This window comes from Salmo trutta, chromosome 3 (assembly GCF_901001165.1).
Source record: "Salmo trutta chromosome 3, fSalTru1.1, whole genome shotgun sequence".
Classification (NCBI taxonomy): domain Eukaryota; kingdom Metazoa; phylum Chordata; class Actinopteri; order Salmoniformes; family Salmonidae; genus Salmo; species Salmo trutta.
In genome coordinates, this window is record NC_042959.1 from 58,824,501 (window position 1) to 58,852,281 (window position 27,781).

At 45.6% G+C, this 27,781-nt stretch overlaps 1 protein-coding gene across 9 annotated transcripts in view; it reads left to right on the forward strand.

Annotated features, from left to right (window-relative positions):
• The window catches only part of LOC115181010 (oxidation resistance protein 1), a 162,417-nt gene that overhangs the window by 128,418 nt on the left and 6,218 nt on the right, over window positions 1-27,781 (forward strand). For 6 of the 9 annotated variants that reach the window (XM_029743157.1, XM_029743143.1, XM_029743148.1 and 3 more), the window contains 6 exons: window positions 560-673; window positions 11,956-12,117; window positions 12,725-12,909; window positions 16,628-17,340; window positions 19,191-19,350; window positions 23,011-23,176. In XM_029743157.1, coding sequence (XP_029599017.1) covers window positions 560-673; window positions 11,956-12,117; window positions 12,725-12,909; window positions 16,628-17,340; window positions 19,191-19,350; window positions 23,011-23,176 — 1,500 coding nt within the window. Of the gene's footprint in view, window positions 1-559; window positions 674-11,955; window positions 12,118-12,724; window positions 12,910-16,627; window positions 17,341-19,190; window positions 19,351-23,010; window positions 23,177-24,062; window positions 25,480-27,781 lie in introns of those variants that run through there. The other 3 variants (XM_029743133.1, XM_029743163.1, XM_029743166.1) reach the window with 3 other exon arrangements.

The following is a 27,781-nucleotide window of genomic DNA, read 5'->3' on the forward strand; positions in this document are numbered from 1 at the left end:
CCAAAGTTGTGGCAAAATGGCTTAAGGACAACAAAGTCAAGGTATTGGAGTGGCCATCCACAAAGCCCTGACCTCAATCCTATAGAAACATTTGTGGGCAGAACTAAAAAAGTGTGTGCGAGCAAGGAGGCCTACAAACCTGACTCAGTTACACCAGCTCTGTCAGGAGGAATGGGCCAAAATTCACCCACCTTCTTTTGGGAAGCTTGTGGAAGGCTACCCGAAATGTTTGACCCAAGTTAAACAATTTAAAGGCAATGCTACCAAATACTAATTGAGTGTATGTAAACTTTTGACCCACTGGGAATGTGATGAAATAAGTAAAAGCTGAAATAAATCATTCTCTCTACTATTATTCTGACATTTCACATTCTTAAAGTAAAGTGGTGATCCTAACTGACCTAAGACAGGGAATCTTTACTATGATTAAATGTCAGGAATTGTGAAAAACTGAGTTTAAATATATTTGGCTAAGGTGTATGTAAACTTCCAACTTCAACTGTTGTTCCTTTCTCTGTGTGTCGGCCTGTTTAAATCCAGACATGGATTGTGTTCGCAGGTTCTGTACGTTCCTGATCCTGAGCACATATCCAGTGTGGGGAGCTCCCCTTCCCTTAGCCCCATCAGCCCTTTGTCTCCCACCTCCTCAGAAGCTGACTTAGAGAAGGTGACGGTATGTTGGCATTCAGACACGCACTCGCAATGAACGCGTTGCCATTCTCCCTTCACCATGCGTCTGCTCACAAGCACACACACACATACGTACAACACCTATCATAGAGTGAGATAGAGGGCTTTATCAGAAATCCTGCATAAATATCTATCACAAATCCGATTTAAAATGTAAAGGGCCAACTCTCATACTGTCCAGACAATCCAGGACAGGCCAGACGATAAGTGATGCATTATGTTTTATGAGCAGAATAAGTCTGTAATGTACTAATTCTCCATTGGTAGCTGACCTACAGTATACAGACATGATGTATGGCTCTGGCTCCAGGTAATAGAATGGCTCTTTGTTCTGCCCATTAAGCAATAGTTACAGTGATGTTAGGTAAACTTCCCTCACACAATTCTGCTCTGGGGCGGTGAAAGCTGAAATGCCACCGCTTTTACTGTACCATTTAGTCTCCATTTATAGAAGCATGCAGCCAATAAAGATACAGTTAGTTTATTATTTACTGAACGGTCATGTTGACAACCTCAGTATATAAGAGGGAATAATGTGTTAGTTGAGTGCTGACCAAGGGAGGGAACAGGGGATCAAATATCTGCAGGTTTTCACTGTCCAGCAACTATGGTGGATCTGTAACCATGTCAGTGCAGTATAGCTTGGGAAAATGCCCTTAAGTATGGTTGGTTCTAGCAGGTCTGGAATCAGGCTTATTTAGTCCTCTGTAATGGAATACTGGAAGCTGACATGTTCCATTGTTCTCAGATCAGGTCAGGAGTGTCACCCTCCTGCTCCATAGATTGCCCTCTCCACCCGGCACCAAACGAGCCAATCATTAAACACACAGGAACCTTCTGACCCCCAAAGAAATATGACTGTTTGTCCCAGGTGGTCTCCATGGCGACAAGGCACTGTTTTGTCAGAATGTTATCAGAAAATGGGTTCCTCTGCTACTGCTGCCTTTCCAAACTAGCTGCATAAATTCAACACTACTCAGGCTGGAAGAAGGATCCCGTCATTAGTTTATTTAGCGCTTATCTATTTAGGTCATGCCTGTAAGAACAGGAGCCTATTTCTTGGCTCTCAGCGGAGGAAGAGGATCTGAGGGAGAAGGGCTGTGTGTGACTGTGGAGAAAATAAGCTTTTTAGTGTGTTGCTCTGTCTGATATTTAGAGAAATGAATGAACGGAGCTCGTTCTCTCAGATGACCAGCAAGACAGCCTGCATGTCCCAAATGGCACCCTATGCCCTATGTAGTGCAATGCTTTTGACCAGAGCGCTATGGGCCCTGGTCAAAAGTAGTGCACTACATAGGGAATAGGGTCCCATTTGGAATGCATACAGCAGTTATTCCAGAGAGAGGAAGCATGATGTGTTTCTAGGACAGACAGGGGAGGGTAAATCACCTCAACAGGACGTGGAGTAAGGATCCAGTATGGTTTACAAGGTAGAGGAGGAAGGACCTTAATAACATGCACAATGCTTTTTCTAAACCTCAATGATCTTTTAATTATAAAACCCTTTTTGTGGCCACACACACAGGAGGTCGGTGGCACCTTAATTGGGAAGGACGGGCTCGTGGTAATGGCTGGAGAGTGGATTGGGTGGAATGGTATCAAACACACGGTTTGATGCCAATCCATTCGCAGCGTTTCAGACGTTATTATGAGCCGTCCTCCCCTTAGTAGGCTCCACTGGCCGCACAGAACAGGCTGTAATGTCTGGCAGGCATGAGATGTCATGGCTGGCTAGCCATTGTGCTGGCATTCGAATCTCACGCTGTGACCGTAGCCAGCCTAGCTCACTGTCCTCCTGACCTCTCTCCCTCTCCCTGTCCTATCCTGTTCTGTTGTGTCCTGGCACCCTCACTTCCTTCCTTCTGTTGCACAGAACAGACTAGGCCACTATTTTTAGGGCCAGGGAAAGTAGGACTACTGTAAATGACCTGCCTAGCCTGCTGCAGGGTTGCTGGTGCCCAATGGGCTGGTGCCATACTACAGCTGCTCAGGTAACCCAGCCCGGACCTTGGGGTTTCACCTCTACTCTGCCACCTTGCCAACATCCTCCTGTCTCTATAGGAGAATCAGGATGAAAGATTCAAAAGATGCATCCCATGAATTTACAGTATATGTTTGTTCTGCTCATGGTTGCAGAACATGTAAATGTCCACATGGGGGAGCTGTGGTTAAATATTCCACAGTATTCCACTTCTAGCCTTCTACTCTCTCTCTGCCTTTGATGTTTAGTCTACATTACAGCCTGTCTGCAAGGCCATACAGCACAGGACCGAAGCTCAGGCAGGCAGGTGGTTTATCCTGAAGGGGTCTGGGAAGGAATGAATTCCTTGTCTTAGTCACTAATCATTCTATTCTGTTATGTTTCATTGTAGTGTAAATGGCACTGGATGTTGTGGAGTGTTATTATATGGGGTCAAACATTTGGCTAAAAGAGTCCCTCGGTCTTCCTAAAAATCCTCATGAATCATTATAGCAGGGTTCCCCAACTAGCAGGTAGTTTTGGCCCGCAGGTGGGGTTTTTTTCTCCCCCCTCCCAAGTTTTCTGAGCAAAATATATATATATATATATATATATATACCTTTTTTTTGGGGGGGGGGGGGTACCAGTCTAAAGTTTGGACACACCTACTTTAGAAGGGTTTTTCTTAATTTTTTACTATTTTCTACATTGTAGAATAATAGTGAAGACATCAACACTTTGAAATGACACATATGGAATCATGTAGTGACCAAAAAAGTGTTAAACAAATCAATGTTTGTGCTTAGTGGGACTATCATTTGTTTTTCAACAGGACAATGAACCAAAACACACCTCCAGGCTGTGTAAAGGCTATTTGACCAAGAAGGAAAATTATGGAGTGCTGCATCAGATGACCTGGCCTCCACAATCACCCAACCTCAACCAAATTGAGATAGTTTGGGATGAGTTGAATCGCAGAATGAAGGAAAAGCAGCCAACAAGTGCTCAGCATATGTGGGAACTCCTTCAAGACTGTTGGAAAAGCATTCCAGGTGAAGCTGGTTGAGAGAATGTCAAGAGTGTGCAAAGCTGTCATCAAGGCAAAGGGTGGATACTTTGAAGAATCTCACTTTTTTGGTTACTACATGATTCCATATGTGTTATTTCATAGTTTTAATGTCTTCACTATTATTCTACAATGTAGAAAGTATCTGGTGTGAGCACCATTTGCCTCATGCAGTGCGACACATCTCCTTCGCAAAGAGTTGACCAGGCTGTTGATCGTGGCCTGTGAAATGTTGTCCCACTCCTCTTGAATGCGAAGTTGCTGGATATTGGCGGGAACTGGAACACGCTGTCATACATGTCAATCCAGAGCATACCAAACATGCTCAATGGATGACATGTCTGGTGAGTATGCAGGCCAATGAAAAACTGGGACATTTACAGCTTCCAGGAATTGTGTACAGATCCTTGCGACATAGGGCCGTGCATTATCATGCTGAAACATGAGGTGATGGTGGCGGATGAATGGTACGACAATGGGCCTCAGGATCTCATCACAGTATCTCTGTGCATTCAAAGTCCAAGTTGGGAATTTAGCTATGACACCGGGTGAACACCCCTACTCTTACAATAACTTCAATGCGATTTTGGATGACCACAGAGAGTCAGGACACCCGTTTTAACTTCCTATCCGAAAGACGGCACCCTATGTAGGACAATGTCCCCAAATGTAATCAAGGTTTGAAATTATTCTGTTTTAGTCAAATCTTACATACTGCTCAAAAAAATAAAGGGAACACTTAAACAACACATCCTAGATCTGAATGAAAGAAATAATCTTATTAAATACTTTTTTCTTTACATAGTTGAATGTGCTGACAACAAAATCACACAAAAATAATCAATGGAAATCCAATTTATCAACCCATGGAGGTCTGGATTTGGAGTCACACTCAAAATTAAAGTGGAAAACCACACTACAGGCTGATCCAACTTTCATGTAATGTCCTTAAAACAAGTCAAAATGAGGCTCAGTAGTGTGTGTGGCCTCCACGTGCCTGTATGACCTCCCTACAATGCCTGGGCATGCTCCTGATGAGGTGGCTGATGGTCTCCTGAGGGATCTCCTCCCAGACATGGACTAAAGCATCTGCCAACTCCTGGACAGTCTGTGGTGCAACGTGGCGTTGGTGGATGGAGCGAGACATGATGTCCCAGATGTGCTCAATTGGATTCAGGTCTGGGGAACGGGCGGGCCAGTCCATAGCATCAATGCCTTCCTCTTGCAGGAACTGCTGACACACTCCAACCACATGAGGTCTAGCATTGTCTTGCATTAGGAGGAACCCAGGGCCAACTGCACCAGCATATGGTCTCACAAGGGGTCTGAGGATCTCATCTCGGTACCTAATGGCAGTCAGGCAACCTCTGGCGAGCACATGGAGGGCTGTGCGGCCCCCCAAAGAAATGCCACCCCACACCATGACTGACCCACCGCCAAACCGGTCATGCTGGAGGATGTTGCAGGCAGCAGAACATTCTCCACGGCGTCTCCAGACTCTGTCACGTCTGTTACATGTGCTCAGTGTGAACCTGCTTTCATCTGTGAAGAGCACAGGGCGCCAGTGGCGAATTTGCCAATCTTGGTGTTCTCTGGCAAATGCCAAACGTCCTGCACGGTGTTGGGCTGTAAGCACAACCCCCATCTGTGGACGTTGGGCCCTCATACCACCCTCATGGAGTCTGTTTCTGACCGTTTGAGCAGACACATGCACATTTGTGGCCTGCTGGAGGTCATTTTGCAGGGCTCTGGCAGTGCTTCTCCTGCTCCTCCTTGCACAAAGGCAGAGGTAGCGGTCCTGCTGCTGGGTTGTTGCCCTCCTACGGCCTCCTCCATGTCTCCTGATGTACTGGCCTGTCTCCTGGTAGCGCCTCCATGCTCTGGACACTACGCTGACAGACACAGCAAACCTTCTTGCCACAGCTCGCATTGATGTGCCATCCTGGATGAGCTGCACTACCTGAGCCACTTGTGTGGGTTGTAGACTCCGTCTCATGCTACCACTAGAGTGAAAGCACCGCCAGCATTCAAAAGTGACCAAAACATCAGCCAGGAAGCATAAGAACTGAGAAGTGGTCTGTGGTCACCACCTGCTGAACCACTCCTTTATTAGGGGTGTCTTGCTAATTGCCTATAATTTCCACCTGTTGTCTATTCCATTTGCACAACAGCATGTGAAATGTATTGTCAATCAGTGTTGCTTCCTAAGTGGACAGTTTGATTTCACAGAAGTGTGATTGACTTGGAGTTACATTGTGTTGTTTAAGTGTTCCCTTTATTTTTTTGAGCAGTGTATATTTTTTTGGCTTCTTGAAGTCAATTTGCAATCTAAAAATACTAGTTTTATTATGTTCCAGCTCCCCGACCATCCGCTCAATACATTTTTTTGATGATCCCTGCAATATAGGTTTACTAAGTGGGAAAAAACAACCATCACCTATTATTAGAGGGATTGTTCTACTATGGGCACGTCCCAAGTGGCACCCTATTCCTGTTATAGTGCACTAATTTTTACCAAGGCCCTGGTCAAAAGTAGTGCACTTTAAAGGGAATAGGGTGCCATTTGGGATGCAGCCTTGGCAAAGCAAACAGCAGCTCTATGGATGGATGCAATATCCATAGCGTTATGTCAGGGTCAGCTTTCTTCCTTCCACCTGGCAAGCAGCTCTAGACTGGATTGATTTCCCATAGCTTCTGGGATCAAAGCACCATGTGATAACACCATCCCTCCCTCTCTCCATTCCTCCATCTTTAGCCTCTCTCCCACTCTCCGGTCGGTCAGTGTACACCTCCTCTCACAGAGACACACACACACGTTGATATCTATGACAATTGTGGAGTTCACATTTTTATTTCAATTCTTATGGACAGACTCTGATGTGTTATGGGGTTCCCATTCCCCCAACCCCTAGCCCTGAATTAGAACCCTGATCAGGCTAACACATGAAACATACAGTCCTCAGTGTGTATGAACGCTGTCCAAGTACATGAGGGAAACAGTATATTAACCATACTTAGCCTAGTGCTAGTTTATGGTATGAACAACACCATGATGACAGATAGACACTGGAACACTGTTAAAGAGTATCTCTCATTCAAATGATAGGGCAGAGTGGGAGGGTTAGATCACAGTGTTGCGTTAGACCACCACACACACTCACACACACACACACACACACACACCACCCCTTCCTTCCTGTGATCTGCCTCGTCTCCTGTGATGATAGGGGGATGGAGGATGTTGTCTAAGAGAGGAAGGAGGACATGTTAGGACTGTTTATTTTAAACCAGGCCAGTGTTCGGATTTCTGTTTCTGCTATGTGCTGCTGGGGGACAGTTGGCCTGTGTCCCAAATGGCACCCTATTCCCTACATTGTGTACTACTTTAGATCAGAGCCCCATGAGCCCTGGTCGAAACTAGTGTACCATATAGGGAATATGGTGCCATTTGGGATGCAACCTAGAGCTGTGTGTTATTGGAGGCTGTGAGTACCTCTTGTCATGTTGCTGTAGTATTACTGCAGCAGAACAGAGAGGACTGGAGCATGAGTCACTAGGAAGTGAATGTGCCAGTGAAGAGAGGATGGGTGAAGCACTGTAGATATCCACCTGAAGTGGATGACAGTGACCGACCAAGGAGAGCACCACACACAAGTGTCATGTTCTCTTTCCTACTGATGTATAATGTTCCTGTAACGGTGGTGGTTCAATGAAGGCCTAGGTTTTAGCTCAAAGGGCTAACACAGTGCCCGGGTTGGAATCCCAGCCAGTAGTTCTTTTGTCTAGCATGTTGAGCTGCCCCCTCAGCCACATGAGCTCCCAGTGTGTGTGGGCGTGTGTGTTGCTAGTAGTGTGCCGGTGGGTCAGTAGTCGTGGGCTGGTGCTCCCAGGGAGACCGAGACAGGAGAGGTGTGGGAGGGTGTCAAGAGGCCAGCAGACAGCTGTGGGTTTGGTGTCTCACACACAGCAGACCTGCACGCCTACTCTTCATCTCTCTGTCTGCGCCATGTTCCCACACCCTCCTTCCCTATCCCTCCATCCTTCATTCTTCCAACCTTCTATCCCTCCATCTTCTTGTTCCCACACCCTTACTATCCCTCCATCCATCCCGCCGCCTGGCTCCTGTTCCCACACCCTCCCTATCCCTCCATCTCTCCATCCCTCAGTCTCCCTCAGTCTGGCTCTGCAGCCAGTCACACAGCCTGGCACGGTAGCAGGCCATGTGGCCTCGCTCACAAAGACCAGTCCCACCATGTATGGTGTTTGCAGGCAGCAGATGCCCCATCTGTGGATAAATCATTATCATTGTTTACAATGGAGGAGCTGGAGTACATCTGACAGACAGTGCCTAGAAATTACTGTAGTAGGGTTGGCACAAACGTTTATGGATAAAGACCGTCATAAATAAAATGACCTGCATTTTCTTTCCCTCCTTTTTTTTGAACAGCTGACTGAAGGCGTGATGGCCAGGCATTCATGCTGTTGAATTCAGTTTCTGTGATAACATGGGCTCTTAACAACGTGATGAAACTTTGTTGCCCCCTGCTGAAACAAGCAAGGTGTTGTAGCAAACAATGAATAGAATGGGCTTGGAACCTCTAACCCTGGTAATTTGGCTGGTAAACTCATGGGTACACTCGCAATGGCTGCCTGGTAATGGCTGCCTGGTATTATAATTTTTGTGGTAATGTAGAATGTTCATTCAATTGATGTTAACTGATGTGGCTCATGCAATGGAATGTATTGTTTGCAATGTAAGTTGAGTTGAATCAACAAATCATAGCCCATATTGATGGGACACTTCCTGCTTTTACTTCCTGCTTTGCACCTATGGGTACACTCACAATGGGTGCCAGTTCACCCATTATGCCATCTTTGGACGGGAAGCCCGTCCTATTCATTCTATTTCTATGGCAGCACATGCAGTCAGGAGTGGAAGAAAGGAGAAAAGGTGTGTCTAAAAAGCAAAACAAATATTTCCATGACCGTCACAGCCCTGAGTCCTCCACGTGAGATGCAGCAGATACTACTGTAGAAACTGGATCTGTACATAACACATCGTAAAACTTAAATCTCTATCTCTACTTGTCATAAGAACAGTAACACTGTCTGTTTGTTGAGTGAACAGGATTAAACAGGGTCTTTGCTGTCATCGTGGCCCATATGGTCAGGGATTTGGTTGGGTCAGGAGCATGGTTTTACCCTGAGTCTATTACGACCAATAACACAGACAGACTGCTGACACACACACACACACACACACACACACACACACACACACACACACACACACACACATCTGTAGTCAGGTAATGTCTGCCTGATATCTCAGTTTCATGTTCATTTCTCAGTGTATGTTGCGTACATCGTCAGTGCTGGAGTTCAGTTAACATTTCAGTACAGGAAGAACAATCAGTCTACTGATCTACACACACTTGCATGACAAAGTTTATGATGTATGTAGTTAGAGGAATAACAGAGCTGTATTTAAATAGTCTTCATATGCACTTCTCATCCTGTTTCTATTAAACTAATCAAGCATCAACTAGCAAGCCACCATAAGATGAATGCTTCAGCCTCATATAGATATATTTTTCTAGCTAATTGCCATTATGAACTTCAGACTACAGGAAGTGCATTCATTTACTAATGTATCTGATTAGACATACATGTCTCTCTCTGTCTCTGTGTGTTTGTTGACCTGATTGGCTAGCAGTGTAGAAACATTGCTACATTGCTACAAATGAACATTCACTAGCTATACTGCATATTTAGATACTCTGGCTGATTGGTTTGATGTAGGGAGACATACACTATATATACAAAAGTATGTGGACACCCCTTCAAATTAGTGGATTCGACTATTTCAGCCACAACCGTTGCTGACAGGTGTATAAAATTGAGCACACCGCCATGCAATCTCCATAGACAAACATTGGCAGTAGAATGGCCTTACTGAAGAGCTCAGTGACTTTCAACGTGGCACTGTCATAGGATGCCACCTTTACAACAAGTCAGTTCATCACATTTCTGCCCTGCTATAGCTGCCCTGGTCAAGTGTAAGTGCTATTATTGTGAAGTGGAAACGTCTAGGAGCAACAATGACTCAGCTGCGAAGTGGTAGGCCACACAATCTCACAGAACGGGACAGCCGAGTGCTGAAGCACGTAGCAACGTCAGTACAATAACTGTTCGTTGGGAGCTTCATGAAATGGGTTTCCATGGCTAAGCAGCCACACACAAGCCTAAGATCACCATTCGCAATGCCAAGCATCGGCTGGAGTAGTGTAAAGCTCTGGAGTGATGAATCACGCTTCACCATCTGGCAGTCCAACAGATTAATCTGGGTTTGGAACGCTACCTGCCCCAATGCATAGTGCCAACTGTAAAGTTTGGTGGAGGAGGAATAATGGTCTGGGGCTGTTTTTCATAGTTTGGGCTACGCCCCTTAGTTCCAGTGAAAGGAAATCTTAACGCTACAGAATACAATTACATTCTAGACGATTCTGTGCTTTCAACTTTGTGGCAACAGTTTGGGGAAGCCGCTTTCCTGTTTCAGCACAACAATGCCCCTGTGCACAAAGCAAGGTCCATACAGAAATGGTTTGTCGAGATCGATTTGGAAGAACTTGACTGGTCTGCACAGAGCCCTGACCTCAACTTCATCTTTGGGATGAATAGGAACGCCAACTGCGAGCTAGGCCTAATCGCCCAACCTCACTAATACTCTTGGCTGAATCGAAGCAAATCCCCGTAGCAATGTTCCAACATCTAGTGGAAAGTCTTCCCAGAAGAGTGGAGGTTGTTATAGCAGCAAAGGGGGGGACCAACTCCATATTAATGCCCATGATTTTGGAATGAGATGTTGGACAAGCAGGTGTGCACATACTTTGGTCATGTAGTGTACATGTCTTTATCTGTCTGTTTGTTTACCTGATTGGCTAGCAGTGCAGAAAACTTTGCTACATGTGGTGGAACAAGCTCCCTCACGACGCCAGGACAGCGGAGTCAATCACCACCTTCCGGAGACACCTGAAACCCCACCTCTTTAAGGAATACCTGGGATAGGATAAAGTAATCCTTCTAACCCCCCCCCTTAAAAGATTTAGATGCACTATTGGAAAGTGGTTGTTCCACTGGATATCATAAGGTGAATGCACCAATTTGTAAGTCGCTCTGGATAAGAGCATCTGCTAAATGACTTAAAATGTAAATGTAGACTAACTATACTCCACTGTATATTTAGATACCCTGACTGATTGGTTTGATGTAGGGAGACAAACTTAGGTCTGATTTTGCCAACTCCTTCTTCATTATTATCACTTGTTATATAACTTACTTATTTGACCTTTATTTAACTAGGCAAGTCAGTTAAGAACAAATTCTTATTTTCAATGACGGCCTAGGAACAGTGGGTTAACTGCCTTGTTCAGGGGCAGAACAACAGATTTGTACCTTGTCAGCTCGGGGATTCAAACATGCAACCTTGCGGTTACTAGCGCAACGCTCTAACCACTAGGCTACCCTGCTGCCCCAATCAGGTTACATGCAATGTAACATGTCGCTTGAGTATGTGACATAGAAATAGAATGAATAGAACGGCTTGAAAGCTCTAACCCTGGACATTTGACTGGTAAAATCATGGGTACGTACATTCACAATGGCTGCCAGATATTGTGAAGCAATAATCTCGATGGTATTTTCAAATTGTCTATAAACTGATGCTAGATTGCCACGGTAATTTAGAATGTTCATTCAAATGATGCTAACTGCAATGGAATGTCTTTTTGTAATGTCAGTTGAGTTGACTCAACAAATCACAGCACAGATTGAAGGGTATACTTCCTGCTTTTACTTCCTGCCGTGGGTGCACTCAAAATGGCTGCCACTCAAAATGGCTTCCAGTCCACCCATTATGCCATCATTGACTTGAATGAGATTACCTTTCTATTCATTCTATTTCTGTGGTATGTGATGTGTGCAAGGAGTTTGTTACTGAAATCTAAGATTGCTTATATTGATTACATTCAACTCAATGTTGTTTGAGCATTGAGTGTTGTTGAATTGATACGCTGCTGTTGATACTATTCTATTTGACTTGATCTATTCTGTATGACTTGGAGGATAATCTAAAGCTAGAACTAACTGTTTTTTAACATATCACTAAATGATAAATGTGTTCTTGTCCACCCTTTACTTCTACCTCCTCTCCTGTTATTCAAAATGGCCACCCCTCTAGGAATCCGATGGCGCTCCCAGGCCAGATGCTCACCATCATCACCATGCTCCGGTGTTCTCAGCACTCCGCCAGGCTCGTGTAGTGTCGTCCACCTCCGAGGAGGAAGAGGCCCTGACAGAGAAGTTCCTCAAAATCAACTGCAAGTACATCACAGACGGCAAGGTACATATCATGTATATTCATATATATTACAGTACTATACAGTATATATAGTATATTCTATATATAAAATAAGTACAGTATTATAAGGTAAGCGCATGGAGAAGTTCAGAGGACTATCAGGAATGCTGGCCCTCCGCCAGCCAACATCCACCTCTAGTAGCTCAGATCCATGCTATTGAACAAAATGAAACCAATATTGATCCATTCAGTCTAAATCAAAGCTTTGCAGCTTTCCCCCCCACAGGGAGGTCAGTATTGGAGCTTCCTGTTCAGAGTCAATATCCTTCAGTTGCTTTTGGATACCTGCAGTACAGTACAGCCATTTTGTTTATTTATGCTGGCAAGGTAATATATCTCCTCCACTAAATGGCTGACACATTTCTTTCACTGCCAGCTTTTTCATGCTCTAGCTATATTACTCCGTCTAACCCTCTCTTTCTTTCTTTCTTTCTCTCTCTCTCGCTCTCTCCCACTTCTCGCTCTTTCTCTCTCTCTGTCTCTCTCTCCCTCCCTCTCTCTCTCTCTCTCTCTCCTCGCTCTCTCTTTCTCCCCCTCTCCCTCCCTCCTCTCTCTCTCTCTCTCCGTCTGTCTCTCTCTCCCCCTCCAGGGTGCAGTGAGCGGGGTGTTGCTGGTGACGCCCAACAACATCATGTTTGACCCCCACAGGATGGACCCTCTGGTGCAGGAGCACGGCTGTGAGGAGTACGGCTACATGTGTCCCCTGGAGGAGGTCATGTCTGCAGCCATCTACAAGGAGATCACTGACAGCAAGATCAGAGAGGCCGTGCCCGCGTAAGAGCCCTGTCGTCTGTCTGTCGGTCGTCTGTCTGTCTGTCTGACAGTCACACACAGGGGTCCCGTTCATTAGAGCACACCGTAGCATCCGTTTTGTGCCTACTGAACCACAGTAACAATAATGTAGTGGAGAGGAGTAGCGTTTACGCACCTATTACACAAAATTAACGTTGTTTGCGTTTGCGTTTACGTTACACATCACTCGTTTACCCACTTATTTTTCTACCACTCCATCCCTGGTTACACATCACAGCCCCTCCGTCATCACTTCATCAGCCCGGCACTGCAGGCACACACTGATTACATCAGCAACCATCCAACAGATTCATTATATCCCCCATGCCAAAAAGGAAAAGGAAATGGCAATTATAGCAAGGTTAATGAACTATGCATTCACCCACCTACGTCTGGATTGCTCACCCATTTGCTTGATGTAATAATATATCCACTTCAGCAGCTAGCTTAGTTTATCTCAATGGCATGCCACCCACATACAGATCTCCTACCGTCTCTGTTTTTATTAGCAATTTAACATGGATTGTTTGCTCAGATCAAGATAATTGTGTTATATTAATACTATGATGAAATCTTACCAAAGCATTAGCTATTTGTAGCTGTGGTCCTCTGTGGCTCGGTTTTTAAGAATGCGGCGCCAGCGATGCCAAGGTCGTGGGTTCACGTCCCGCTGAGATCACATACACATGCTAATTATGTATGCACTTACTGAACTGTAAGTTGGATGAAAGTGTCTGCTAAGACACATTTATTATTATTGTAACTATAGAGCTATGCTTAGCCCTTCCACTGTAGTGCCCATCCAGTATGTCTGTGAAAATGTTCAGTGGTGGATTTGGGCTGTGTTAAGTGTTCAGATCTCATGGAGCGTCTATTGTGATGTCTAATGGTTATTGGCTGCAGTCCAAACACGTTATTTTCACCCTCTCACCCCTTGCGCCAGCGACTTTCCCTCAGGGGAATCCACGTCGAAACCGAATGCAGTTTGATTGCCATCTTAAGTGGAGGTCCAATTCACTAATGTTGCCCCCTCAGCCCTCGATTTAGCCCAAAGGAGCGAGTAAACCACTTTGGTCACTTGCGGGGTTGATACGACCCACAATTCAATGCAAACTGTAGTCACATGTCAAACTCTGGTGGCCGCGAAGTGTCAGATTTTATCAACAAGGCTGCATTTTCGGCATGTCAGAATAAAGTATTGAAGCTAGCTTGCTAGAAAATACACTGCTCAAAAAAATAAAGGGAACACTAAAATAACACATCCTAGATCTGAATGAATGAAATAATCTTATTAAATACTTTTTTGTTTACATAGTTGAATGTGCTGACAACAAAATCACACAAAAATAATCAATGGAAATCCAATTTATCAACCCATGGAGGTCTGGATTTGGAGTCACACTCAAAATTAAAGTGGAAAACCACACTACAGGCTGATCCAACTTTGATGTAATGTCCTTAAAACAAGTCAAAATGAGGCTCAGTAGTGTGTGTGGCCTCCACGTGCCTGTATGACCACCCTACAACGCCTGGGCATGCTCCTGATGAGGTGGCGGATGGTCTCCTGAGGGATCTCCTCCCAGACCTGGACTAAAGCATCTGCCAACTCCTGGACAGTCTGTGGTGCAACGTGGCGTTGGTGGATGGAGCGAGACATGATGTCCCAGATGTGCTCAATTGGATTCAGGTCTGGGGAACGGGCGGGCCAGTCCATATCATCAATGCCTTCCTCTTGCAGGAACTGCTGACACACTCCAGCCACATGAGGTCTAGCATTGTCTTGCATTAGGAGGAACCCAGGGCCAACCGCACCAGCATATGGTCTCACAAGGGGTCTGAGGATCTCATCTCGGTACCTAATGGCAGTCAGGCTACCTCTGGCGAGCACATGGAGGCCCCCAAAGAAATGCCACCCCACACCATGACTGACCCACCGCCAAACCGGTCATGCTGGAGGATGTTGCAGGCAGCAGAACGTTCTCCACGGCGTCTCCAGACTCTGTCTGTCACATGTGCTCAGTGTGAACCTGCTTTCATCTGTGAAGAGCACAGGGCGCCAGTGGCGAATTTGCCAATCTTGGTGTTCTCTGGCAAATGCCAAACGTCCTGCACGGTGTTGGGCTGTAAGCACAACCCCCACCTGTGGACGTCGGGCCCTCATACCACCCTCATGGAGTCTCTTTCTGACCATTTGAGCAGACACATGCACATTTGTGGCCTGCTGGAGGTCATTTTGCAGGGCTCTGGCAGTGCTTCTCCTGCTCCTCCTTGCACAAAGGCGGAAGTAGCGGTCCTGCTGCTGGGTTGTTGCCCTCCTACGGCCTCCTCCACGTCTCCTGATGTACTGGCCTGTCTCCTGGTAGCGCCTCCATGCTCTGGACACTACGCTGACAGACACAGCAAACCTTCTTGCCACAGCTCGCATTGATGTGCCCTTCTGGATGAGCTGCACTACCTGAGCCACTTGTGTGGGTTGTAGACTCCGTCTCATGCTACCACTAGAGTGAAATCACCGCCAGCATTCAAAAGTGACCAAAACACCAGCCAGGAAGCATAGGCACTGAGAAGTGGTCTGTGGTCACCACCTGCAGAACCACTCCTTTATTGGGGGTGTCTTGCTAATTGCCTATAATTTCCACCTGTTGTCTATTCCATTTGCACAACAGCATGTGAAATTTATTGTGGACAGTTTGATTTCACAGAAGTGTGATTGACTTGGAGTTACATTGTGTTGTTTAAGTGTTCTCTTTATTTTTTTGAGCAGTGTATATATATAGACATTGATTTTAGCGTTGGTAAATTAGCTTAGTCTCGTAGTGAGGAGCCTATAAAACGGAGCTAGATTCATAAACATATTTTTGGGAATTCTGAAATTTATCAGAATAAATGACCAAACAATAAAACTAGCTAGCCAGCTATGGGTAACTGTAGCTAGCTACCTGAAAGGAATGCTAGCTAGATACGTTAGCTTACTAGGTACATTAATAACTTTAGCTAGATACGTTAGCTTACTAGGTACATTAATAGCTTTAGGTTGACTGTTTTTAAGCTCAACTTCAAGATTTCCACCAAGGACGTTGCCTGTCCGATCATCACTCTCCCTCGCTTGGGCAAGGGACATTTAAGGTTCACTCGGATGTGACAATGTAAAATGTCATTCAAGGGCTGAGGTTTCTACTTTGAGATTGAAAAGCAGCCATTGTTTCTGTGTGTGAGGATAGCTGTTTTCTCAAATATGATGCAAGCAGACTCTCTGTCTCTCTCTGTCTCAAAGAGCACACAATAACAAATGCCTGCCTGTGTGCCAACCAGTGTTTTGTCATACACACAGCTGGACCTAGGAGCAAACTATTTTAGTCCCACAACAGGTCTTTGGAGAACCTGTGGAGTCTAGTGCGCTGTTACAGTATGTAGAGGAATCCTGTTAGTTGGCTGGCTGGCTACACAGTGTTTTTGTTACACTGTGTCCCTGTTAATTTACTGTACAAAACCTCTTCAGAGTATTATGCAGAGCCGTTCACTTACAGATGCGCCAAATAAACATAGATTCATATTAGATCCATATTGAGAGGATGACTTGTTTCACCTGGTCTCGCCACATTATACTCTAATAAACAAAATAAAAATGGTACCATTCTGCTGCATTCAAATTCAGACTCTAAGTTGTATTTTCTTCTTTACTGTTTTCTTCCCTATACAGACATCTGGAGCCTTTGACGTCAGAGCGCGGGCCCTCCACCTCCTCTCAGCCGGACCCGGAGCAGCGTCTGAGAGTCCCGGGCAACGACAGTGGCAGCGCGGCCCCCCGCAGCACAGAGGGCTCCTTCTCCGAGGACGTCTTTACAGAGTCAGAGCTGTCCCCCATTCGGGAGGAGGCCACTTCCTCCGAAGACCTCCGGCTGGACATGTCCTCCTCAGCCACAGCCTCCACAGAGTCCATCCAAACTATCACCCAGGTGGAGGCCTTCATCCCTCCAGGGGAAGCCCCGGGGGCCGCAAGCTGCGCCTGCAAATCAGTCAGCCAGCCGCCAGTGGAGGGCCAGGAGAAACAACCCACCACAGCAGAAGACAATCCAGACAGCCACACAGCCCAGAGCCAGTCTCCCATGGGCTCCAAGCAGCACAGTGTGGATGTGGAGAAGGCAGCACCAAGCACACCCACCACCAACCAGGGACTAGGCCAGGGACCCTCCTCACGCCCTGCCTCCCAGAGCTCTACCACCGGGCCTGGGGAGCCCTCCGGCCAGGAGGGGGATCCAGGGGACAGGCCCAAACTGAGCAGAGAAGGGTCCCGGGACTCCGAGACGGACGTGGAGGAACTGAGGAAGATGTGGAAGAGTCACACTATGCAACAAGCCACAGGGCAAATGGAGAATGTAACACAAAAGGAGGAGGGACAGGACTCTGCAGAAGGTAGTGAGACAACGTGTCTCTGTTGTATTATGAAAATATGAAACACATAGCCTTACAATATGCACTTACATTGTTTTTCAGTAGGTGCGAAAATATGTTCAGCTTCGACCCTACTTGAGTTCTCAACATGAAGGCAAATCTAAAGACAGTTACAGCAGATTATTACACATCCTCACTGCCAGGTATACTGCTGCCATTTGCCATCTCTGCAATTATCATCATAATGTTCATGTTTATTCTAATGAAGCTCCCAGTGCTATCACTGGAAAGTCAGCTCTGGCTGTTTCCGTACACCTCGGCTGCAGGGTGCTCCTGATAACCTCCTGTCACAGCTTTGTGCCTCCCCAGTTGTAATTGGACTAAAAAAGGGAGAGAGAACTGTGGAAATGTGTGGTGTGCTGTTATCACTTACAGGAATGAGCAGAGGCATTATACACCACTTTGATCTAGCTCTGCTGTTAGCCGGTCTGCTGCCACGTACACTCAACTCCAAGATAGGCTAAAACGTCAAAAATCAAACACAGAGAGACAACACAAACACACACACCTAACATCTGAGGGGAAACACAATAGTGTTTAGACGGCCTGCATTAAAAACCCTCAGAGACACGTGCAGCATTTAAAGTGACTTAACTATTTACATTTTATAGCTGCCTTCTCTTTTTGGTTTGATGTTTTTTTCAGTAAACATAGAATATTTCTTACCCTAGAACATAGACTACCGCAGTAGTGTGCAGGCTCAAACTACTACTGTGTTCTGTGTCATGCCTGCTATAGGTGCTATGTATGTTCAGTATGTTATTCTTCCACTGTTCTACAGTTCTATGTGAGCTCTAGTGCCTCAGTTGTGTTCAGACCTGGGTTCTAATAGTATTTGTTTTCTTTCTAACACTTTTGCTGCACCTCATTGAGTTTGCCTGGTGCATTGGAACCAATGGAATAGTCCCAAAAGTGCAAACTCCGCCCATCTGGCACTCCAGGCAGGCTCAATCAAACTCAAAGTATTTTTTTGAAAGGAAACGAATACTGGTTGAACCCAGGTCTGGTTGTGTTCAAATAATTTATATCACCATAATTCTCACCCCACAGAGAGTTCCTAGAATGTTTGCTCTTATTGGCTGGAATCACAGCAGGATTCTGCTTTACTCCACACCACATTACCATGGCAGACGCTAGCCGAGGCCCCACTTCAAAACAAGCCCAATTACTGCGTTTTCAAATATAATTTTTCCCACTATGCTGTGTTTTCTAAGTAGATGAACCATTTTTCTGCCTCTGTTTGTGGTTATACGTCCCAGTCTGTGTTATGTCACAAAGTGTCTCTTTTCTTTGTAGAACTCCCACTGATTTGACCTTCTAATGGGTTGTTAATAAAAGTAGGCATATGTTTTTGTGTCACGATCCGTTATGAGCTATGTTTATTGGGGTCATCTTCCTATTATTCTGGCACAAAATTACTGTCTGTTGAGATACCTGGTAAACAGAGTAGGATATCTAGGTCACATGGCCAGGTCGCAGTTGTAAATGAGAACGTGTTCTCAACTGGCCTACCTGGTTAAATAAAGGTGAAATAAAAAAATCGAAATAAAGACCCAGTTATCAAATAGATCTGAAATGTTTTCTTATTTACAGATGGATTAGGTCCAGTGGTGTGGTGAGGGACTACTAGATAATAAGAGGATAGGTTTTAAACCAGGACTAGGCCTACATTTGGTCAGTTACTAAATTGAAACATATTCTGAAAGATTGAAATCAGATTGGTATCTGCTTTGGCCCTGTAACTGTTAAGATGGATAAGATAACAATTCATTATCATGTGATTATTTCCTGTTTGTCATGTGGCCCTACAGTGTCCATGGAGCGGCGGAGGAAGCGGTCCCACAAGTTCCTGTGTCTGCGGGTGGGCCAGCCCATGAAGAAGACGTTTGTGTCCAACGCCAGCGCCTCCATGCAGCAGTACGCTCAGAGGGACAGGAAACATGAGTACTGGTTCGCTGTGCCGCAGGAGAGGTGTGTGTGTGTGTGTGTGTGTGTGTGTGTGTGTGTGTGTGCACCACACTGCTGCGCCAAGGTTTGCAGAATCACTGTAGTGCAGCCCCATTGTCTTCCCAGTGCCAAGCCCATCTCACTATGCTGCCACTAGACCAGACCAGACAGCTAGATTATTTATTTATTCACCCACTCTGCAGACACACACTGTCACACACACACACACACACAGACATACACAAATATGTATAGAATAGAATACATGTATTTTTCACAGAGGGAACACAACTAACCACTTTTTTCCCTGTGTGAAAAGTGGACCAGGCTGTGAAAAGCAATCCAGTTACATACATTTTGTGCAGTATCTCAGTGTGCTTTGGATGACATTTCTGTCCACAATAGCACAAATGAACTGTTTTTGCCCTTTTATGTTAATTGGTATTAATCGTAATGAGATCTGCAATGTCAGCAGTATTCATAATGAATGTATCATTTAGGCCTTTCAACCAACACCCAGTACAAGGAAATATGTATCTTCATCAAAAGCTGTAAAATATGTTTTTCTAGTGAATGATTCCAAATTGCTTCAACAGCTTAATTCAATTAGTTAATGCTGAAAAGTCACTTTGTTGCAATGAATTTGCCACAGCCTCATTATCAATGTTGGGTCCAAGCACAGTGCTGCCTTTGTCTCCAGTCCTGGAGAGAGAGAGGGCAGAAAGTTATGAATCCGATAAGATGTTTGACCAGCCATTCTTTGACTTTGGAAACTCTGCCCTTCAGCTGTTTTCATTCCCAGTAGCCAGTAGGCTTGTGTTGACCAGCACAGCACACACCTCTCAGTCTCACATGTTAATCTCATTTGAAGCAGGCAGACAGGCCACCAGTATTGTCTAGGGTCACAGACACAGTCACACCACCATCACCATCACCATGGCCATGTGCCATTGTAGGGTGGTTGGAATGTGTTTATCTCAGAATGTCTCCTGTAATGCTGCCCTGTTACACTGCTGGCTCTGTTCCCAAGGATAGCACTGTGCCTTTATACACACACACACACACATCCGTGCACAGACGCGCACACTTACACATACTCACGTACACACACACTTTCGTACACACAAACACACGTGCATGCACACACATACACTGGCAGACTGACTATGCCTGCTGGATGACCTAGTTGAGTGGCGACCCAGAAGATATGTGTAAAGTATCCTGACAATGGTGGGAGAGTTCCAGGCAGTGGGGAAAAAGACCATATAGAGCCTGATACATAGAGACACAAGACAGCAGAGTGGCATAACAGTCTCATGCCATTTAGAGACGGCCACAGGAGACAGGAAACAGGAGACAAAGGGCTGTGAGACATGGGTTTATTCTAAACATAGGAAAGGTAGGAAGTATACGGAGGGTATGGGGCAACAGAGGACAGTACTAAGGACGAACAGCAGAGGGGCTAATGATCTTGGAGCAGGGGGGAAAGGTCTCGGCTTCTGGGGGTGTAGCTGCAAGGCTATAGCAGCGTGCCAGCGCATCTGGCTTGACCTTCTTGGACACCGGTCGGGACTGCGGAAGCGAAGTGGCCCGGGCCTTACTGAACCCCTCCCAGAGGTCCAAGGACTTCACAGAGCTGGCGGAGAAGTCCGGGGCAAATTCCAGGCCCCCAGGAAGACGTTCCGGGGCATGCAGAGCTGACTTCAGGCAATGAGTGTGGCAGAATGGACTCCAGCCAACGATGGCACCAGTAGACCAGTCAACAGAGGGATTGTGTCGCTGGAGCCTAGAGAATCCCAATACCACGGAAACCTGCGGAGACTCAATTAGCAGGAATTGGATCGTCTCTCTGTGGTTCCCCGACACTCGTAGGTTGACGGGGGTGGTCTGGTGGGTGACCCGCCCGTCCAGCACTCTAACACCCATGGGAATGGAGAGGGGTTGAGTGGGGATGCCCAGCTCGGACGCCAGGGTAACGTCCATGAGACTCACATCGGCCCCCGAGTTGATGAGTACCTGGAGAGAGTTGGACTGGCCGCCCCACTGCAGGATGGCACGGAGAGGGGGCCGAGTAAGGGGAGACGAAAAATTGTCTTTAAGACCCACCAGAGTACTCACTCCAACTAATGAGCTAGGTCTTTTGAAGGGGCAGGTAGACACATAATGACCGACAGTTCTGCAATACAGACAACTCTGGGCGTCAAGTCTGCGTACGGGTTCGGCTGGAGACAGCCTAGCCCTGCCGAGCTCCATCGGCTCGGGAAGAGGTGAATTGGCTATCTCCGGAGGCTCTTGGAGGGACTTGGGTAAGCTCGGATCCTCTCGGGGACGTAGACGCCGGGGACTTCCGGAGTTCATTAGATGCACGGGGGGATCCTTGAGTGAGGGATTGGGACCACAATCGGACCTCTTCTCCCTCCTACGTTCCCACAGCCGACCATCGATCCGGATGGTTAAAGCGATGAGTGAGTCAAGATCCGGCGGTAGTTCTCGGGCTGCAAGCTCATCCTTTACCTGCTCCGATAATCCATGCAGGAACATGTCAAACAGCGCTTCCGGGTACCAGGTACCATCCGCTGCTAGTGCGCGGAACTCCACCGCATAGTCTGCCGCACTGAGAGAGTCCTGCCGAAGCTGGAGTAACTTCCAGGCAGCCTCTCTCCCGGACCACGGAGCCTCAAACCTTTTTTACCTCCACCACGAATCCCTCCAGACTGAAGCATACGGCCGACTGTTGTTCCCAAACGGCCATAGCCCAAGCGAGGGCCGTCCCGGACATCAGCGTAATGAGGTACACTATCTTAGAGCAGTCAGAGGGAAAGGAGGAAGGCTGCAGCTCCATGACGAGGGAACACTGAGTGAGAAACGCCCGACAAGTGCCCGACTCTCCATCGAAGCACTCCAGGGGAGGTAAGCGAGGTGGCCGGGGAACCGAAGTGACGGCGCTGCTACCAGCCAGGTTACTAAGGGGCTGGGAGGTTACCGTTGTGGTAGGCTGCCTAGTAGACAACCCACGGACTTGCTCCCTTAATGTGTCCAATGCTTGGTCGTGACGTTCGGCCACGGCCTGGAACCCTTCCATCAGACCACGAAGCAACTCCTCGTGCCTTCCAATGACAGCTCCTTGGGAGGCGATGGCTTTGCGCGGCTGGTCCGAGTCTGCTGGGTCAGTCATGGCCAGTTCATACTATCACGTTTGAAGGTAAGACCCAGGTGCAGACAGTGTCAAAGGACCAGAAGTTTATTAATTCGAACACGGGAAATGGCAAATGTACAGGACGGCAGGCAGGCTTAGGTCAGGCAGAGGTCGGTAATCTAGAGTAGGAGGGGCAAAGGTACAGGATGGCAGGCAGGCTCAGGGTCAGGGCAGGCAGAGGTTGGTAATCCAGAGTAGAGGGCAAAGGTATAGGACAGCAGGCAGGCTCAGGGTCAGGGCAAGCAGAAGGACAAAACCGGGAAAACTAGAGAACAAGAATATAGACAAGACAGGAGCAAGGGGAAAAACGCTGGTAGGTTTGAGGAACAAAACGAACTGTCAACAGACAAACACAGAACACAGGTATAAATACACAGGGGATAATGGGGAAGATGGGCGACACTTCAAGGAGGTTGGAGGCAATCACAAAGACTGGTGAAACAGATCAGGGCGTGACTGTCTGTGTTTCTGTCTCTCTCCCCTCCCAGGTCCGAGCACCTGTATGTGTTCTTCGTCCAATGGACCCCAGACATGTATGGGGAGGGGGTGAAGGGCATCGGCCACGAGCCAGGGTTCATGGTGGTCAAGAAGCCTTCAGGGTTCGAGACAAGAGAAGACGAACCCCTCACGGATATCAACAACAAAGAGTGGGAGGTAAGGACTAGAGAACTGAGGTGTTCCACACTACATTCTACACTCTGTGTTGTTTCTTACATGGCTGGATGTTGCTGTACAGTAGTATGTGTAGTAGTTACAATACAATGAGTGTACAAAACAATAGGAACACCTTCCTAATATTGAGTTGCACCCCCTTTTGCCCTCAGAACAGCTTCAATTCCTTGGGGGTATGGACTTTACAAGGTGTTGAAAGCGTTGCACAGGGATGCTGGCCCATGTTGACTCCAATGCTTCCCACAGTTGTGTCAAGTTGACTAGATGTCCTTTGTGTGGTGGACAATTATTGATACACATGGGATACTGTTGAGTGTGAAAAACCCAGCAGCGTTGCAGTTCTTGACACTCAAACTGGTGCGCCTGACACCTACTACCACACCCCATTCACAGACGCTTAAATCTTTTGTCTTTCCCATTCACCCTCTGAATGGCACACATACACAATCCATGTCTCAATTGTCTCAAGGCTTAAAAGACCTTCTTTAACCTGTCTCCTCCCCTTCATCTACACTGATTGAAGTGACATCAATAAGGGATCATAGCTTTCACCTGGATTCACCTGGTCAGTCTACGTCATGGAAAAACCAGGTGTTCCTAATGTTTGGTACACTCTGTATATTTACCTACTGATCCAGCCTGTGTTGTAGTCCATATATGTCCTATTTGTTATATGCTTTCATTCAGTCAAGTGATTTCTTTTGTAGTGATATGACTGTGTGTAGTGTTAAATGGAATGTATTTGCATTGTTATTCTGCCATCATCATTATCTATGCTCCTTAAGGTTATTTGTGTGTTCAAATTATTACACTGTCATTTATGATTACATTGTTTTGATCAATCTGTCCAAGTGTTTGCTTGATGTGTTATAGTTATGTTTATTGTGTAATTTGTGTGAATAATATTTCCTTTGGTCGGAAATGCGCAATCTTCACTCAGATTACAACAACCACAATGTTTTGCATGATTGTGAAATCATTTTGTTCCAAGTCAGTTGTCCACGTTATTAATGCAGTGTATATGGCATGCATTAATATCTCTGTTGTCGTCAGTCATCCCAAACTATAGTTGTGCTGGATGACCTGACTGACTGGGGTGTTCCGCAGTTGTAGACAGATGGATGGAATGGTTCCCGTTGTGAAAAGCTGGTTGGTTAAAGAAGGCACATAGTGAATTCTTTAAAACATGTGTGGGCATTCTTGTGACCGTAATATACATAGTTGTGTTCAGTTCGCTCATTCTCTGCCCTATCCTTAATAGTGGCTTTATGGGATTTTCATTTCCCCTCAAATGTGGAAGTAGGGTTTTAGGATTTAAGAAGCAAGATTTTTAAAGAACAAATTAAGGACTGTTAATGCATTATTCTGGTGTGAATGTAGAGGAATGGGAAAAAGTCCAGTGTGTGGACATGGCTGCTCAAAGTCTGTCCAATAGGTCGGCTGGCTGCACTTGCTTGAGGTATAATGGGGAGAGGATAGATTCATTGCATACAGAAATTGATACGCAAGCTGTGGCTGGGATTTAAATTTTAATGTAAATGAATGGTGTAGGAAACAAAGTGGGCTGATTTGTTTGGGCCTGGTCCTGAAGAGGCTACATGATCCAGTGATTTGAATAAGTAAATAGTTGCCTCTTTTATGTTGACCCTTTAAGGTAAACATGGATTTTAAACAACACTTAGATTATTTGTCTGTAATAACTATAATGCTGTTAGCCTTTTATTATACTTGATTTGGTCATTGATCAATAGGTCTACTGTGCTTTATGTGTATTGTATGTCATGAAATATGGCAGGTACGACAATTCAAGCCACTTCAAGGATTAACGTTTGACGTGTGCCCAAACTACTCAAAATTGATCCACCAAGCTTTTTATTGTTACAGTGATGTTACACGAGAAGTGCATTTGATCTCCCTACAGTACCTCATGAAACATTTTAAAAAATGTACTGGTATTGTATCTTTAAATTGCTCTAGTGAAGTATGCAAATAGGAAGTGCCCTCTGCCTTTGAGCAAATAAGGAGCTGGCTTTGCTCCTGTCCTGCATTGCCACTGGCTCTTGCGGGTGTCAAACAAACATCGAAGACCCTTCTAAAATGTTTCTATTTTAGTTCGCTAGTAGATTCCCCGCCCGTCCGGTGTCTGGTTCAACATCGACTTGTGGAGATTGGAATTACTTCAAGAATCTGGAATGTGACTGTCGAGCTCAACCTCACCCTGAAAGAAAGAAATGTTCTCTAGAAGGGTGAAGGAAGAAACGCCGCTGACCCCTAAGTACACTTATGTATGTATATAACAGTCCGTGTTTTAGCTACGCGTGTTTTGTTGTTGTTAGCCTGCTAGCTACATTACTGGATGGCTAGCTTGCTAGCAAAATGCAAACGGCTTGCCCAGTGACTGACTGAAATCAAAATAGCCACTGACATATTTGATGAGTCTAAAAAGACAGCACTTGATGTTGTCGCTTTGTATCACTCCTTTTCTTTGGTTCTTGTTTTGGAAAGTTGAGGTTCCGTTTTTTTTTCAGTGAACAGAACAGTTTGTGAACATCGTGCTACATTGTATGTAACGATAGTAACTAATAACATCGTAGCTAACTTGCGACATTGTATCAATACACTGTGTATAGCTTACGGTTCTACAATTTCCATTTCATCTACAGTGATCGGCTTCTCTGTAATGGTGAGATATTATATCTATACCGTTAGTTGGATGGGCTGATGCAATGTCTGTTTTGGAAAGAATGACCTTCATGTAAGTTGTTATTTGGGAGGAAGGGAAGCAGAGAATAGCTTAAATATTGTAGCCTGGTCTCAGATCTTTGTGCTCTTGCAAACTCCATTTCTCATTGTCAAGCACAAACAGACTGGCACTCAGGCTATGGTCGTTGGCCAGCCTGAGACGTTCCTCCTAAACACAGAAGATGGGGACTGCAGCAAACTGGCCTGACTTGGCTTTTCTAAATAGACTGCACTTTAGTGTCAGCTAAAGTTAGGCTCCAAATAAATATTTAATGAACACTGTAGTTAACCTTTTCTTTGCATTATTGAGAACTGTAATGTGGCAGCTTGTTTGGGAAAACGTTATTTACACCATGATTAATGTGACTAAAGAGGTGTTTCAAGGTAACTTATTTCTGCTTGACCCAAGTTTGCCCAATCCAACCTGACTCAACTAACTTTTACCTAGTTTATGGCAGAAATTCATGTATAGCCTAATTCTATAGTAGATTCAGACAATTTCATAATTGTTCTAGTTTTTGACATGCAGTATCATAACATATTTATGGATAGGCTTCATTTGCAGGGGTACACAGCTCCGGTCCCTGAGGGCCACCCACCCACAGCACTGCTCGTGTCTATAGAGACCTATTAAGTAGGCCTACTGTACTGGGAGTAGTGCACCCCTTGAATGGGTTTGTTATGCTATTTCATATGACCCCATGATTGCACTTTGTGCTGATTCATGGTTGCATCCCCTTGAAGAGTCGGGCCTCAAGGGGCTTAGCTACCTTCTGAAGTAGAAGTCTGGCTTTAAGATGTTATTGTGGAGGTGGAACTTGTAGCTATTGTTAGACTCAGAACTGCTGATAGGCTATTTTGAAGGGGGATTCCTGTGTGTGCTAGCTTCCATGCACTCTGTCTGGCAGAGATGTTTGCTTCAGCGTATTATTATTATTATTATTATTATTATTATTATTATTATTATTAATGATGATGATGTAAAGCAGCACTAGGGCTGGGAATTGCCCAGGACTTCACGATACGATATTATCACCATACGTAGGATATGTATTGCGATTCTCACAATTCTGCATATTGCTCACTATATGTCAGCTGCAGAGAGAGGAGAGCATTAGAAAAGGAGTTTTGATCAGTCATGTAAATAGAATAGCTGAAAACATGTTGGCTCACTATTTAAAAAGGTGCAGAACAAGCTATAGGAGGAAAAATATTGGGAGATTTGGCACAGGTACAGCCAACTAGCACTAGCTAAAGCTACTTAGACCCCCCCTGCCCCCCGATACTTGGAGTCAAAGTACCAATATTGCCCAGAATAATATTGCGATATGTAACTGTATTGATTCCCCCCCCCCCCCCCCATACTACTCCCTTATTGGGGGGGGTGCCAGTAAATCATCTCTGCTCAGCAGGTCAAGCGAGGCTGTCTGGGACTTGTTCTCCATGGGTTAGTACACATACTGACAGGATGTGTTTTGATATGCTTTCTGGACGTGGCTAATTAAATCGTTACATCAGAATTCTTGGAGTTCCTCTGTGCTCTTGTCCTGCTATACCAAATGGGTGATTCAGTTTGACTTGATTCAACATGTCTGTACACTAACAGGCTGGTAAGTGCTTGACGGTGCACTAGTGTCATATCACCTACAGTCCAACGGATCCTCTCAATTGATTAAGATTATCAGAAGAATGTCCTTGTGTGGTTTCTCTGGTTTAAGTTGTTTTTGTTCTGCCTGTGTCAGAATGGCTTGTCTGCCTCTCGTCCCTCTGGCTGGTCCTAACATCCACTAGTGGTGTTGATTTAGATTACACAACCATGCAAAACACTATTCTATTGGTTCATAT